We start from the raw sequence: 17,365 nt of genomic DNA, 5'->3' as shown, positions 1-17,365 counted from the left end.
AAAACTAGCAGAATCACCTAATTCCTGTTACGTCGCCAATAAAATACTCCTAAACCCCTATAATGAGCCGTCGGGGCTACAGAAGTAGTTCCCCATTTCGTTATGGATGCTACTATTGAAGAATCCAAAAAAATTCGACCCGTACCCCGAGTACCTAAAACATTTGTGGGCTAACACACACGAAAAACTGGCAAACTCGATATTGCGTCTCCAATAAAGTGCTCTTAAATCCCTCTAATGCACCACCGGGGCTACTGGAGTCTTCCCTAAGTCGTTACGAATGCTACTATGGAAGAATTTAAGAAAATTTAACACGGATCCCCGGTACCTAAACAATCTGTGGACTAACACACACGAAAAATATGCAAAATCAACTAATTCTTATTGCGTCTCCAATAAAATGTTTCTAAACCCCTTTAAAGAGCAATCGGGGCAACTGAAGTCGTTCCCTATGTCATTATGGATGCTAACACGGAAGAATACAAGAAAATTCAACCCAGAACCCCGACACCTAAAAAATCTGTGTTAACACACATAAAAAACTGGCAAAATTGCCTAATTCCTATTGCGTCGCCAATAAAATGTTCCTTAACCCCTCTAAAGTGCCGTCAGGGTTGCTGGAGTTGTTCCCCAAGTCATTACGAATGCTACTATTGAAAAATCCAAGCAAATATGCCCCGGACCCCTGGAACCTAAAAATTTTGTGTGCTAACACACACGAAAATTTGGCAAAATTGCCTAATTCCTATTGCGTCACCAATAAAATGCTCCTAATCCCCTCTAAAGTGCCGTCGGGGTTGCTGGAGTCGTTCCCCAAGTCATTACAGACGCAACTATAGATGAATCCAAGAAAATTCGATCCAGACCCCCGGCACCTAAAAATTCTGTGGCTACCAAACACGAAACACTGGCAAAATTGACTAATTTCTATTGCACTGCCAGTAAAATGCTCCTAAACCCCTTTAAAGCACCGCCTAGGTCGTTAAGGACGCTACTATGAAAGAATCCAAGAAAATTCGACCCGGACCCCCGGCACCTAAGAGAATCACCTAATTTCTGTTGTTTCGCCAATAAAATGCTTCTAAACCCATCTAATGAGCCACCGCGGCTACTGGAGTCATTTCCCAGGTCATTACGGATACTACTATAGAAGAATCCAAGAAAATTTACCTAGGACCTCCGTCACCTAAAAAATCCATGGGCTAACAAACACGAAAAACTGGCAAAATCGACTATATCCTATTGCATCGCCATTAAAATGCTCCTAAACCCCTCTAAGGCACTGCCGGAGCTACTGGAGTCGTTCCCCAGGTCGTTATGGATGCTACTATGGAAGAATCCAAGAAAATTCAACCCGAACCCTTAGCACAAAAAATATCTGTAAGCTAACACACACGAAAAACTGCCAAAATCACCTAATTTCTATTATGTCGCCAATAAAATGCTCCTAAACCACTCTAAAATGCCGCCCGGGCTACTGGAGTCGTTCACCAGGTCATTACGGATGCTACTATTGAAGAATCCAAGAAAATTTAAATTGGACCCACGACACCTAAAATATCTGTGGGCTAACACACACGAAAAATTAGCAAAATTACCTAATTCCTATTGAATCGCCAATAAAATGCTTCTAAACCCCTCTAATGTGCCGCTGGGGCTACTGAATTTGTTCCCTAGGTCATTACGGACGCTACTATGGAAGAATACAAGAAAATTCAACACGGACCCCTGGTACCTAAAAATCCGTGGGATAATACACACAAAAAACTGGCAAAAATGCTTAATTCCATTTGCGTCGCCAATAAAATGCTCTTAAATCCCTCTATAGAGCCGTTAGGGCTACTAGAGTTATTGCCCAGGTCGTTACGGATTCTAATATGGAAGAATCTAAGAAAATTTGACCCGCCCCATGGCACCTAAAAAACATGTGGGCTAACACACATGAAAAACTGGCAAAATCACCTAATTCCTATTGCGTCGCCAATAAAATGCTCCTAAACCCCTCTAATGCACCGCTTGGGCTACTGGAGTCATTCTATAGATCATTACGGATGCTACTATGGAATAATCTAAGAAAATTTGACCCAAACACTTGGCACCTAAAAAATCTGTGGGCTAACACACACGAAAAACTAGCAAAATCGCCTAATTCTTAATGCATTGCCAATAAAATACTTCTAAACCCCTCTAAAGCGTCGCCGCGGCTACTGGAATCGTTACCCAGGTCGTTACGGCTGCTACTATAGAAAAATCAAAGAAAATTCTCCCTAGACCCCCGGCACCTAAAAAATCCATGGGCTAACAAATACGAAAAACTAGAAATATCGACTAATTCCTATTGCATCTCCAATAAAATGCTCCTAAACCCTCTAAAGCGTTGTCGGGGCTACTGAAGTCATTCCCTAGGTCGTTACAGATGCTACTATGAAAGAATACAAGAAAATTCGACCTGGACCCCCGGCACCTAAAATGTTGTGGGTTAATACACACGAAAAATTGGCAAAATCGCTTAATTTCAGTTGTGTTGCCCCTAAAAATCCCCAAAATGTTGTAGAAGCTCCGTCGAGGCTACTAGAATCGTTCTCAAGTAATTACGTACGCAATTAAAGAAAAATACAACAATATTCGACCTGAATTCCCAATACTTAAAATATCTATGGGCTAACGTACAAAAAATTGGCAAAATCGCTTAATTCCTATTGTGTCTCCCATAAAATGCTACTAAACACCATAGATTAATGGATTTGTTCCCAAGATTGCTACGGACTCTACTAAATAAACATCTAATAAAATTTGAGCCACACCCCCACCACCTAAAAACTTTATGAGCTAACACACGAAAAAATAGCAAAATCTCCTAATTCTTGTTGCGTCGCCCCTAAAATATTCTTAAACATCGTAGAAGTCCCACCGAGGCTACTAGAGTCATTCCACAGTTTGTTACGGACGCCATTAAAGAATTAGCCCATACACAAAAAATTAACAAAATTGTCTAACTCCTGCTACGTCGATCTTAAAATGCTTCAAAACGCCGTAGAAGCCCTCCAGGGCTATTGGAGTCATTTCCAAGTCATTACAGACGCTACTAAAGGAGAATCCAAGAAAATTTGAGTTAGACCCAGGCACCTAAAAAATTCAAGGCTAACACAAACGAAAAAGTGACAAAATCGCTTAATTCTTATTATGTAACACAAAAAATGCTCCTAAACACCGTAGAATCCCCGTCGAGGCTACTGAAGTCATTCCTAGATCATAACAGACACCACAAAAGAAGAATCTAATAAAATTCAACTGGACCACTGGCACCTAAAAATTCGTAGGTTAATACACACGAAAAACTACTAAAATTGCCTAATTCCTGTTGCATCGCATAAAAAGCTTCAAAACACCATAGAAGCCCCGCTGAGGCTACTAAAGTCGTTCTCAGGTTATTACGTATGCAATTAAAGAAAACTACAAAAAAATCGACCTGAACTCCCGGTACCTAAAATATATGAGGGCTCACACATAAAAAACTGGCAAAATAGCCTAATTCCTTTTGCGGCTCCCCTAAAATACTACTAAAAACCGTAGAAGACCCTCCTGGGCTAATGGAGTCATTATCCATGTCGTTAGGACACAACTAAAGAACAATCCAAGAATATTCGAGTGATACCCCCGACACCTAAAATATTTGCGAGCAAACACACGAAAAACTAGCAAAATCTCCTTATTCTTATTGCGTTACCCCTAAAATACTCCTAAACATTGTAGAAGTTTTACCAGGGCTACTGGAGTCATTCCCTAGGACCTTATGGACTCCATTAAAGAAGAATCCAAGAAAATTCAACCCGAATCCCCGGCATCAAAAAAACTCTATGGGATACCACACACAAAAAATGGACAAAATAGCCTAACTCTAATTGCATCGCCCTTAAAATGCTCCTAAATGTCGTAGAAGCCCCGCCAGGGCAACTAGAGTCGTTCTCAAGTCATTACGGACGCAACTAAAGAAGAATCCAAGAATATTCAACCCGAACCCCCAGCACCGAAAATCACCTAATTTCTGTTGTGTCGCCCCTAAAATGCTTCTAAATATCATAGAAGCCCTGTCGGGGCTACTAGAGTCATTCCCCAAGTCGTTATAGACGAAACTAAAGAATAATCTAAGATAATTCGACCCGTACCCCTGGCACCTAAAAAATCTTTCTGCTAGCACGCATGAAAAACTGGCAAAATCACCTAACTCCTATCGCGTCGCCCCTAAAATACTCCTAAAGGTCGTAGAAGCTCCGCCGGAGCTACTAGAGTCGTTACCCAGGTTGTTACGTATGCTACTAAAGAAGAATCTAAGAAAATTTGACCTGGAACCGCGGCACCCAAAATATCCGTAGCTAACACACATGAAAAACTGGCAATATTCCTATTTTTTGTTGCATCACTCTTAAAATGCTCCTAAATGCTGTAGAAGCCTCATCGGGGATACTAGAGTCATTCCCAGGTCGTTATGGATGAAACTAAAGAAAAATCCAAGAGAATTCAACCCAAACCCCGGCATCTAAAAAATCTGTGGACTAACACACACAAAAACTGGCAAAATCGCCTATTTTTTGTTGTGTCACCCCTAAAATGCTCCTAAATGTCGTAGAAGCCTCGCTGGGGCTACTAGAGTCGTTCCACAATTCGTTACGTATTCTACAAAATATAAATCTAAGAAATGTCGACCCTGACCCCTCACACCTAAATAAATGTGGGCTAACAAACACGTAAAATAGGCAAAATCACCTAATTCGTGTTGTGTCGCCCTAAAATGCTCATAAATGTCATAGAAGACTTGATGGGGATACGTAAGTCGTTCCCTAGGTAGTTACAGACACAACTAAATAAGAATCCAAGAGAATTTGATCCGGACCCTGGCACCTAAAAAATTTGTGGGCTAACACATGAAAAACTGGCAAAATTGTCTAATTCTTGGTGTGTCGCCCCTAAATATTCTCCTAAACACTGTAGAAGCCCCGTCGGGGCTATTGGAGTCATTTACCAGGTCGATACAGATGCTACTAAAAAAAGAATACAATAAAATTCAATCCATACCCCCACCTAAAAAATCTGTGGGCTAACACACATAAAAACTAGCACAATCGTCTATTTTTTGTTGTGTCGCCTCTTAAATGCTCCTAAACACTATAGATGCCCCGTCGGGGCTACTAGAGTCTTTCCCAGGTCGTTAAAAACTCTGATAAAAAAGAATCCAAGAAAATTCGACCTGGACCCTCGGCACCTAAAAAATCTGTCGGCTAACATATACGAAAAACTGGTAAAATCATCTAATTCTTATTGCGTTACCCCTAAAATGCTCATAAACGTTATAGAAGCCCAACCGGGCCACTAGAGTCGTTCCCTAGGATGTTATGGACGCTACTAAAGAAGAATCCAAGAATATTTGACCCGAACCTCCGGCACCTAAAATATCCCTAGTCTAACACACTAAAAACTGATAAAATTGCTTAATTCTTATTGCGTCACTCCTAAAATTCTCCTAAACGCTGTAGAATCCCCTCCGGAGCTACTAGAGTCGTTACGGAATCTATTAGAGAAGAAACCAAGAAAATTCGGCCCAGACCACCGACACCTAAAAAACCCATGAGCTAACACACATGAAAAACTGGTAAAATTGTCATATTCTTGCTGTGTCGCCCCTTCTGGTAATTTTTTTATTAAACATATATGTGACCCTCCATAAGTTTCCAAGGAATCAATATGTATAGACTAGAGACGATCCACGGCGTATTCATAAAATTTAGGGGCCACATAATCGAAATTAGATAATTTTCTCATTTTTTGTGTGTGTTAGCTTATGAATATTTTGATGAGCGGCTTTGAGTCAATTTTTTTTAAAAACCTATATGGGACCCTCTGTAAGTATCTGGGGGATCATTAGGTATAACATCGACACGATCCACGGAGCATACATAGCATTTAGGGGCCACACAAGTAAAATTAGGTAATTTTCTCATTTTTCGTTCGTGTTAGCCCATTAATATTTTGGTGAACTGACTTCTAGTAAAAAAAATCTGAACCCTATATGGGATCCTCCGTAAGTACCCGGAGATCAGTACAAGCAGTCTTGACACGATCCTTGATGCATTCATAACATTTAGGGATGCACAAGCAGAATTAGGCGGTTTTCTTATATTTCTTGTATGTTGGCCCATGAATATTTTGTTGAACTGCTTCCGGTCAATTTTTTTCTGAAACCTTTATGGGAACCTCCGTAATTCCTAATATATTTTTACGTGCAGTATCGGCACGATCCACACCGCATTCATATCATTTAGGAGGCGCCAAGCAGAATTAAGCAATTTTTTCATTTTTCATGTGTATTAGCCCATTAATATTTCAATGAATTGGCTTTCGATTAATTTTTTTATGAAATCTTTATTGGACCCTTCATAAGTATTCGGGGATCAATACTTGCATCCTCGATAGGATTCACGACGCATTCAGAACATTTTGAAGTAGCACAAGCAGAATTAGACGATTTTCTCATTTTTCACATATGTTAGCCCATTAATATTTTGGTGAATTGTCGCAGTCAGTTTTTTTTTTGAAACCATTGTGGACCCGCAGTAAGTACTATGGGAATCAGTTCGTGTAACGTCGGCACTATCTATGGTGCATTCATAATATTTATGGGTCGCAGAAACTGAATTAGATATTTTTTCTCATTTTTTGTGTGTGTTAGCCCATGAATATTTTGGTAAACTGCTTTTCGATAATTTTTTTCCTGAAATTTTTATGGGATACTTCATAAGTACTCGAGGGATCAGTACGTGCAGCCTCGGCACGATCCACAGCACATTTATAGCATTTAGGGCCACCAAGCGGAATTAAGCAATTTTCTTATTTTTCGTGCGTGTTAGCCCATGAATAGTTTGGTGAACTGGCTTCCGGTCAATTTTTTTCTGAAACCTTTATGAGACCTTCTGTAAATACCTAGAGAATCAGTATGTGTAGCTCAGAATGATCTACGGTGCATTCATAACATTTAGGAACCGCACAAGCAAAATTAAGCAATTTTTTAATTTTTCGTATGTTTTAGCCCATTAATATTTTGGTGAACTAGCTTTCGCTCAAAAAAAATTCAAATCATTTGGGACCCTGTTTAAGTACCCGGGGATCAGTACTTGTAGTTTCGATAAATACATGACGTATTCATACCATCTAAGGACCGCACAAGTGGAATTAGGTAATTTTCTCATTTTTCATGTGTCTTAGCCCATAATATTTTGGTGAACTGGCTTCCGATCAAAAAAAATTCGAAACCTTTATGCGACTGTAACATCCCCTAAAAACGTTGTATACGATGTTTCAATTTTTGCCTAAACATGATACAGCCTCTGTATTTTGGTCATAACTTTTCATAGGAATATCCAAATTGAGTGATTCAAATTTCTGGGTAACCACAAGATCATTACCTACAACTTTTATGAAGACCATATTTTAAGATTCGGAGGTTAAGTAGGTCAAATAAATTAATCTTTGTAAGGTAGGATGCTGTGACGGAAATGAGTGTTTATAGAAGAAAAATCATATCTCACTGTAGGTTTATCCAAATTGGTTGATTCTTGAACGATATGAAACTAGACTTCCATATCTACAATTCTTATGAAGACACCAAATCCTAATAAGGAATTTATCTTATTCAAACGTAGCTCCCAAAAAGAGTATTCTGTCAAAGATAACTCATTTCACCTACCATAGAAAGATCTAGATACATTTGACATCACTCATGACATAAATTGTCCTCCATTTAACATCATCCATGACATCAATATATTCCACTAAATTTTCAGATTTTTATTTATAATTATTTTATTTATTGTTAGGTCATCTTTCCCACCTATAAATACCCACCTTATTTCCTCATTTTATTCATCAAGCTTTCTCAAGCAAATCTTCTCTCTATACACATTCTCAAATATAGTTTTAGTTCTTAGTAGTGAAGAAATACTATTCCGGTGATTCATATATTTCGGGTAGTACACAAACGTTCCGGCAAGGAGAGAAGCTAGGACTCAAGAGTGTTCATTAAGTCTTCCGGTACCAACTAAAGCTTCGGTTTCCAGGTATGTAAGGCTTCAATGAGAGTATTCCTTCCACTCTCATGTCTAAATTATTTTGATTATATGATAAATTATATTTATTTTCTCTAATCTCTACTCTAAGTTATGTGGGTATTTATCCATGGGTTCTTCCACCCATGTAGTCCAAAAACTCTTTCAATTAAGTCTCTTGATTTCAAGTAATATTTTCTTATGGTAATTCTTAATTTTACTTAAAAATATGAATCATGGTTAAACTAATGATTATTGCTCTATTTTGATGCAACATAATTTCATATGTATGAATTGATGGTTTACAAGTAATTCTTTTATTTATCTATTTAAAGGTTCTTGAAATTCATGGTGGGTTGTTTAAAGCATAATTTTTAATTAATGGATTTCAAAGTATTTATGTATATTTATTTACATACATATTTACAAGTTGAAGTGATTTGAACCCACTTAGTTTTACTATGTTTTTAATAAAGTTTGACTTGAAAGCTTTGACTCCAAATAAATATTTATGAAAGTAATATCTATGATCAAAAAGGGAGTCTTATGAAATGAAAGAATGATGAAATGATATGAATCATGGATTCTTTATGCAATAAGGACAATTCTTGCATATTTGAATTATCAAATGTTTTAATGAGCTATTCTACCGAATATGATGTTTGAATTCTCAAGTTATATGCTATGAATATTTTGAAGTATTAAACTATTCCGTGGGATTGACTTAGCACCGAATGAGGCATTGAGGTGGGATTCGGTAAGGGAATCCTAGTAGCAACCCCTTGTCTCATTAACTATGTGCCAACATAGGAGCCCTTGTAGGCTTAGGCTAATGGATCCATAAATAGCCCTTAAAGTTAAAGTTAAAGAAATGAATGAAGTTGACAGAGTTCTACCTGGCAAGTAGTCTCCCCGGCCAACGTAGGGGGTTATATTGGATTCCATGTAATAGCTCGCATGGTCTTAAATGTCGGTTATGGTTAGCTTCCCACAAAATGAATGTTTTAAAGGATATCCATATGATTTATTATGCATGTATTACATTATGTTCCATATTACATAAATGTTATAATATTTTCTCAATGTTCATGCATCCTTACATACTTAGTACATTCAAAGTACTAACGCATACTCTTTTGCCTACATGATATCACCATGTAGGGATCGGTGCTCCTCCTCGTTCTCCTCCACGTGGCTAGTTGATATTCCATCGAAGACTACTTTTGGTGAGTTCCCATGTTCCGGGAATAATACTCCTTTGTCTTTCTAGCTTATGATATGTTAAGATATTTTATTATGGCATTTCTTCTATTATGATTGAGGGTGAGCTAGGAACTTGTCTTAGCCCCATTAAATCTAATAGTTAGAGGTATTGTTGGACATATGTAAGTTGAATATTTATTATTATGATTTCCGCTTGTCTATTTATCATCATTACCTATGAAAGGCTAAAAGAATGCTAAGAGGCTTGTTTGAGGTACTTTCGGGTTCCTCATTCGCTATGTCACATCTAGGCCCTAGGCTTGGGTCGTGACAGCGACCCTCCGTAAGTACCCGGGGATCAGTTCGTGTTGCATTGGCACGATGCATGACGCATTCATAGCATTTAGAGATCGAACAAGCGGTATTAGGCAATATTTTATTTTTCGTGTTTGTTAGCTCATGAATATTTTGGTGAACCGACTTCTAGTCAATTTTCTTCTAAAATATTTATGGAACCCTTCGTAAGTAACCGATAAATCAGTAAGTGTAACCTCGGCATGATCAACGACGCTTACGTAGCATTAAGGGATCCTCTGTAACGACCTGGTACAACAATACGTATAGACTCGGCAAGATCCGCATCATTTTCAAAGATTTAGCGACCAATCAAAAGAAATTAGATGATTTTCTCAGATTTTTGTGTGTGTTAGCAATGCATTTTTTTGGTGATATTGCTTCCTGTCAATTTTTTTGCAAAATATTTATAAGATCTATTATAATAAGTTGGGGGAACAATACGTGTAGATTCAACATTATTAGCGTCATTTTTATGGCATTTAAGCACTAAAGAGGATTTAAGCGATTTTCTTAGTTTTTTGTATGTGTTAAGTCATGAATGTTTTGGTGATAGCGCTTCTGGTCAATTTATTTACAAAATCTTTACAGGATCCTCGATAATGACATGGGAGAATAGTACGTGTAGTTTTAGCTGATCCGCGTTATTTTCGTAGCATATAGGGACGACCACTTAATAGAAATTAAACGATTTTCTCAATTTTTTGTATGTGTTAGTCTATGAATTTTTTAGTGATATGACTTTCGATCAATTTTTTTTTGCAAAACCTTTATAGACCTTCTGTAACAACCAGGGGGGACATTATGTGTAGTCTCTTCATGATACATTAAGGAGCCACTCAACATGAATTAGATATTTTTTTAAGTTTTTCGTGTGTGTTATCCATTAATTGTTTTGTGATATGACTTCTCATCAATTTTTTGTAAAATATTTACAGGACCCTCCGTAATGATCTGGGAGAACAGTGTGTGTAGTCTCAGCATTATCCCCGCTATTTTTTAGCATTTAGAGATAACGAAATAGGAATGCAGAGTTTTTTTCTATTTTTCGTGTGTATTAACCTTTGAATATTTTATAAATATTATCATTTGAAATTATTTGACACTGTAATTTATAGGACCATTTTTAATTACCTATTGAATGATATTAATAATTTCTATAAGATCTACACCACTTTTTTAGTGTTTATGGATCATGAAACAAAAATTCAATATTTTATCTTAATTTTTGTGTTAATTAGCTTTTGAATATTTTGTAAATATGACCGCTCGAAACTTTTTGAACCCATATTTTTACGATCATCCGCAATTACCTATTAAATGATATTTTATAGTTTCTATAGGATCCACGCCAATTTTTTTAATCGTTTAAAGATCACGAATTCAAAAAAATTCTCAATTTTTCGTGTGTATTACTCTATCAATATTTTGTAAGTATGTCCGCTCGAAATATTTTGACCCCAAATTTTGTAGGACTATCCGTAATTACCTAATAAATTATATTCATAATTTTTGTAGGATTCGTGCTCCTTTTTTAGCATTTCAGGGTCACGTAAAAGGAATTCAAAGTTTTTATTAATTTTTCGTGTGTATTAACCTATGATATTGTAAATATGACCGTCCACCAGAAGTGTTTGACTCCTAATTTTTTAGGACAATCCGTAATTATCTAGTAAATGATATTCATAGCTTCTGTACCATCCACGTCACATTTTTAGCATTCACGGGTCACGAAACAAGAATTCAATATTTTTTTAGTTTTCATGTATTAACTTTTGAATATTTTGTGAATATGAGTGTACGAAACATTTTGATCTCATATTGTATAGGATCACCCATAATTACTCAGTGAATGATATTTATAACTTCTATAGAAATTCATGTCATTTTTTTAGCGTTTCGGGGTCACAAAATAAAATTTTGATATATTTCTCAATTTTTAGTGTGTATTAGCCTTTTTTGGGTCAAATACTCAAATATTAGCCTTTGAATATTTTTTAAATATGACCGTTTGAAATATTTTTAGGAATATCCATAATGACCTAGTAGACCATTTTCATAACCTCTACATGATCTACGACATTTCTTTTAGAATTTGGGGGTCACAAAACAAGAATTCAATATTTTTCTCAATTTTTCATGTGTATTAGCGTTTGAATATTTTATAAATATGATCGTTCAAATTTTATTTTTTTAAGGATTATCCGTAATGACCTAGTAGACCATTTCCATAACCTCTACAGAATCTACAACATTTCTTTTAACATTTGTGGGACACAAAATAGGAATTCAATTTTTTCTTAGTTTTTTGTCTGTATTAGTTCGTGAATTTTTGCGATATGGCTGACTAGCTATGTTTGGCCAATATTTTTAGGGCCACCCATAATGACCTAGTGAATCATACCTATAGCTTCTAAAGAACTCACGCCACATTTTTTGAAGTCACGAAATAGAAATTCAAAAATTTCTCATTTTTTTGCGTTCGCTCATAAATTTTTGGGTATAAGAGCTTGTTTGGATAAGCTTTTTTTAAGGTGTTTTTTTAAAAGTTGGAAATCTCATCTTTTCACTTTCAGCTTTTTAAAGTTATTTTGCCTTAAAATGAGTGTTCAAAAGCACTTTCTTCATTTACTCAAACGTCATAAAAGAGCTTAAAAGTTATTTTAACTTTAAAAGTACTTAAAATAAGTTTATCCAAACAGGCTCTAAGACTGATCGGCTATGTTTGGCCCAAAATTTTTTAGGATCATAAGTAATGACCTAGTAAACCATTCTTATCTATACTATATTAAAAGCATGAATATCCTTAATAATATTGATTGAACTTTTTGCCATTCATTAAAAAAATTCGCTTTAGATAAAATCGTCTTTTCATCATTTTCCTTCAATTATTATTAATTATTGAGTAAGAATAAAATTTCTAATGACAAAAAAATAAAAAAATAAAAATACAAATAGGTTATTTGAGATAGAAGTCTTCTAAAATTAATTTTATTCTAAGACAGTGCAAAGAAAATTATTTGAGATAAAATAAATCTCCTAAAATTACTTGTACTCTAAGATTAATATTTTTGGTTAAATAACAAGGAAAAAAAGTTGCTAATGAAATCATTGTTGGTATAATAATGAGGCCATATTCGTATAGGTTTAGTTTATGAACCCATGTTATTTTGGTAAATTATTTATGGAATAAAAATAAAAAATTCCATATTGAAGTATCTACTTTTTGGAGAATTTTTTTTTAACTTTTATAAATTGAGTATTTTTTCTTTTATTATATAATAGATAAAATAGTCATTTATTATGTTATTTAATTATTTTTTAATATTTAACACTTTGAAATCAACTCAAATTCAAAAAATATGTTTTGCTATAGGTAATGGTTGAATTTCCATATATAAACGTGATATTCTGAATATGAAATCAATTTAAATTAAAATAATATCCTTTTGTTGGACCAATCTACATCAACCAAATAATGATTTTAAATAAACACACAATTCTATATTACATAGGATTTTAAATATCCAAATAATATTTTCTTTATTATTAGATTCTTACCTCTTTCTTTTTTCGTAGTATCCATAATTAGGATTCTAAATAAACAACAACTCTCTATTACATCGGACTTTTAGTTTATAAACATATTTTCTTTATATTTGCTTTTTTCCTCTTTCTTCTTTTGCAGTATATATAATTCATTGACCATAATTAGTAGAGTTTTATATAAACACATAATTCTACCTTCTTCTTTCATTGCTTATAAAAATAGATATCACATGTTTTTATTGCGTTGTTCGGATTTGATTTTACACTTCTTCGACATATTTGTAATTTTGGCCTTTTTATTCAACTTTAGTTTGTTGAGTTTTCATATTAATTTTCATAATGACGTTCTAATTATGCAATTGAGGCTGCAAGTGATATTAAACATTAATTTTAGGTTAAGATTTGAAATTTACTTTCTAGGCATATCTATTTTATTTGTGATTCAGTCAACAACTTCTTATTTTCATCTTCTTTATTGCCTCTTTTAGTTGATAGCACATAAACTACACAATATGGAAGTAAACACATGCCTTTTGCTTTTGATTTAAACGAGAGAAATTTAAAGGTATGTTTATGTAGTATAATTTTGTATTACTTTAAATTTTATTTTATAGCTTAATAGACATTTTGTGAATATTAACTCAATTAATATCTTATTACTATTTCTAAAAAATATATTTTAAAAGTGAAAAATCTCATTAACATGTTTGTATATTTTAAAGTTATTTATTGTTAGAAAAGATCAGGAAAAGGTAGCGAAATAATACTATTATTTTTTTGATATTTTGTGTTCTTTTTTTTTTTCAATTATGTTATAACAACATTATTCTTCATTAGTGTTTTTTAGGTGGCACTATTATTTATCGAAATCAAGCTAGCTGAAAGAGTAAAATCTAATGTAAGTATATTAGTTTATATATATAACATATAATGTAAAGTCTCTTGGTAGATAAATTTCAGTTTTTATCCATTGCAGCTTTGGATTGTAATCTTTTGAATTACCAAAATCCTTTCTGTTAATATTAATTTGTTACAAGTAGTTGTGTTATATTATTATGTTCATATATAATGTAGCTTGTTTTTCTCTTTACCTTATTGTTTAGGCTGTGTTTTTGTGTATCAATACTAACATAATTTTGACTTTGGATATTAATGATGAATTTTGTTCACTATATTTAATTTGCTCTTAATTGTTAATGTGATGGTGAGTTATCATGTTCCTCTTTAACTAAACTTTTTATCTTAAACTTTTTATGTTATTCTAAAAAAAAAATGTACTTAATAATATAGCCCACACACAATAAGTTATTATTTATATATATATTTACTATCAATTAACGCAATACACGCGTGTAAAACACATACACTTAACTAATAGTATTTTAATGATCCACACCTCTCTTTTTTTAATATTTAGGACAAAATAAAAATTGAGGATTTTCTAAAGTTTTTTTTACCCAAATTTGTCTAGGATTATTCATAATGACCTAGTAGTCTATTCCCATGAAGTTTTGGGAATATAATTGATCGAATCTTTTTGATATTAATATCTTTTGGACCAGTCCATCTATAATGAGTAAACGATATTCAATTAATTCATGAATTTTTGAAAATATGATAAACAAATCATTACTAGAATCAAGACGAAGCAGAAAATAAATCTTCCAAAATCTACGACGAAACCGAGCAAAGGGACTTTATGATGCTTTTGATCCCTCAACCAAACTCATTTAAAACTTGTTCAAATCCTCTGTAACCTCCCAAACTTGTCCAACAAAGAAGCAGAATTTAACCAGCTAGCTAAGTATCACTTATGCTCTTATCGATTCCGATCAAGTTGAATTAAGCCCTATATATGTTATTAGTTACCCATTTCAACTATTAAAACAATCATATGGAAAAATCAGGGAAAAAACGAAAAAAGAAGCAATCAACCAAAGTGTTGATGAGACAAAGAGAATAAAAAACTTGAGCTACTCCCAATACTCAGAATCAAGAAAAAGCAGAAAATAAATCTTCCAAAATCCGAAACCTAACAAAGTTCAATTCTTTATCCACTCAAGTACTTCTCTTCACCGTCTTTCCTATCCTTTTGATCGTTATCATATTCAGACCCATCACCATGCTCATATTGAACTTCATACCTTCCACAGCAGCTATTCTTAAGTATTATACATGATGTAACCTATCATGCCGAGACTGATTGACATACTCAAATTCTCCAACAAATAAGTAGAATTAGACTAGCTAGCAAATCAACCAATTTCAACTACTAAAACATTCAAGGAAAGATCAACTGAAAATGAAAAGAGAAGCAATCAATGAAGGTTTTGCTCAGAACATAAAAAGGCTCTATTGCATAAGTGGTTGAAATTCCAAACTTAAGTTAATCCCAAGACTCAGAATCAACAAAAAAGCAGAACATAATACTTCAAAAACTAGCATGAAATCTAACAAAGTTCAAATTTTTACTCACTCCAGTACTTCTCTTCACCATCTTTATGATCTTTTTGATCGTCGTCATCTTCAAATCCTTTAACCAAACTCATCTTAAACTTCTTCACATCCTCCACAGCTGCATTTCTAAACATCCCAATATCTACTGCTCCTGAAACCATATGGTACCCTCTTGATTTCAAATTCTCAGGACTATCATGGGGCATTGCAAATCCAGATAAATACGTCCCGCCGTCAACTGGTTTCTTCTTCAACACTCCCTTCTCAGCTACATTCATCATCTCCTTCACCTTTTTATTCCCTGGATCCCACAAGTACCCTAAACTCGCACTCAAATCCAATGGTCCCATTTGAATACAATCAACCCCTTCAACTGCTGCAATTTCTTCAATCTTCTTCACCCCGTCTACACACTCTACTTGACACATGATCAGTAGATCATCCTCGTAATTACTCAAATACCCTTCATCAATTCCGTAGCTCGAAGCCCGAACAACCGTGTGAGCAGATCCACGTACGCCATTAGGCGGGAAACGACAGTAAGACACAGCCTTTCGGGCTGATTTTGGGCCGTCAATCATCGGAAACATAATGCCCTGCGGACCGAGATCGAGGGCTTTTTTAGCCCAAGTAGCGGAGGATTCCGGGATACGGAGGATAGCTGGGGTTTGAGTAGCGGCTAATGCATGAAGACAAGGGAGTGCATCGGAGATACCTCCGTGACCATGTTCCATATCGACGACGGCGAAGTCGTAGCCGGCGAGTCCGGCGATCTCAGCGAGGGTTGGAGAGAAACTGAGGAGGAAAATACCGTAGAGGGTTTCGCCATTTTCCAAGCGAGTTTTGAGGGAGTGTGTCACTTCGGCGGAAGCGGCGGTGGCGGACGAAGATCGGCTTGGTAGGAAGGGTTTGAAATTTGGGTTTATGGTTTTGAGGGTTAAGGGTTTTGGAATTAGCGGAAGCAGAGTATGGAAAGAAGGAAAAATCGGCGAATCCGAAGGGAAGGATTTCCTAAGAGTTGATAGAGATGAAGAAGAGCAAGAAACACCGGCCATGGCTGCCATTTTTGGTGTCAAGAGTGTTGGTCAATTGGTACGAATAGGATAATATATAGTACCAGCTTACGTCGAGTTAAAATACTGATTTATATATTAAAAATGACTATGTAAATGAATTAGAGGAAATGTGGTAAAATTAATTTATTCTTGTTAAGTTTAAATTTTAAATCACTTCATTGGTAAAATTAATTTATTCTCGTTAAGTTTTAATTTTAAATCACTTCATTGAAATAATAAAATTGATAATACTATTCTTCGTTGAGATAGAAAAAATTATCATAGTATTATAAAATAAACTAACCTAATAAAAAAAAATAAAAAAGACAATAAGAGAAAGAGAGAGTTAAGAAGATATTAATGCGTATTATTTTCATTCTTTGGCATGGCTATTTATAGCCAAATTTACAAAGTTAAAGGATGAATAATTGAATAGGGTAAAAGGTGATTAATTGGGTTAATTGGGTTAGGGAAAAAAAAGATTAATTGGATAAGGGAAAAAGGGTGAATGGACATCCACCATATTTATATCATAACACTCTTCATTGGATGTCCACGTGTAATGTGTCTCATTAAAATTTTTACAAAAGACAATATATATATAGTTATCCTGAATACTCATAAATATTGTGCCTCATTAAAATCTTAGTA

At 34.7% G+C, this 17,365-nt stretch overlaps 1 protein-coding gene across 1 annotated transcript; it reads right to left on the bottom strand.

Annotated features, from left to right (window-relative positions):
- Positions 1–15,530: 15,530 nt before the first annotated feature.
- LOC129888644 (uncharacterized) lies at positions 15,531–16,766 on the bottom strand. The gene has a single exon (XM_055963589.1). The coding sequence runs from the start codon at positions 16,721–16,723 to the stop codon at positions 15,671–15,673; it is 1,053 nt and encodes a 350-aa protein (XP_055819564.1). The 5' UTR covers positions 16,724–16,766; the 3' UTR covers positions 15,531–15,670.
- Positions 16,767–17,365: the final 599 nt, after the last annotated feature.

Source organism: Solanum dulcamara, chromosome 5 (genome assembly GCF_947179165.1).
Source record: "Solanum dulcamara chromosome 5, daSolDulc1.2, whole genome shotgun sequence".
Taxonomy (NCBI): Eukaryota; Viridiplantae; Streptophyta; class Magnoliopsida; order Solanales; family Solanaceae; genus Solanum; species Solanum dulcamara.
Note: the sequence above shows the minus strand (reverse complement) of the source record. Positions and strands in the feature narration are given on the sequence as shown.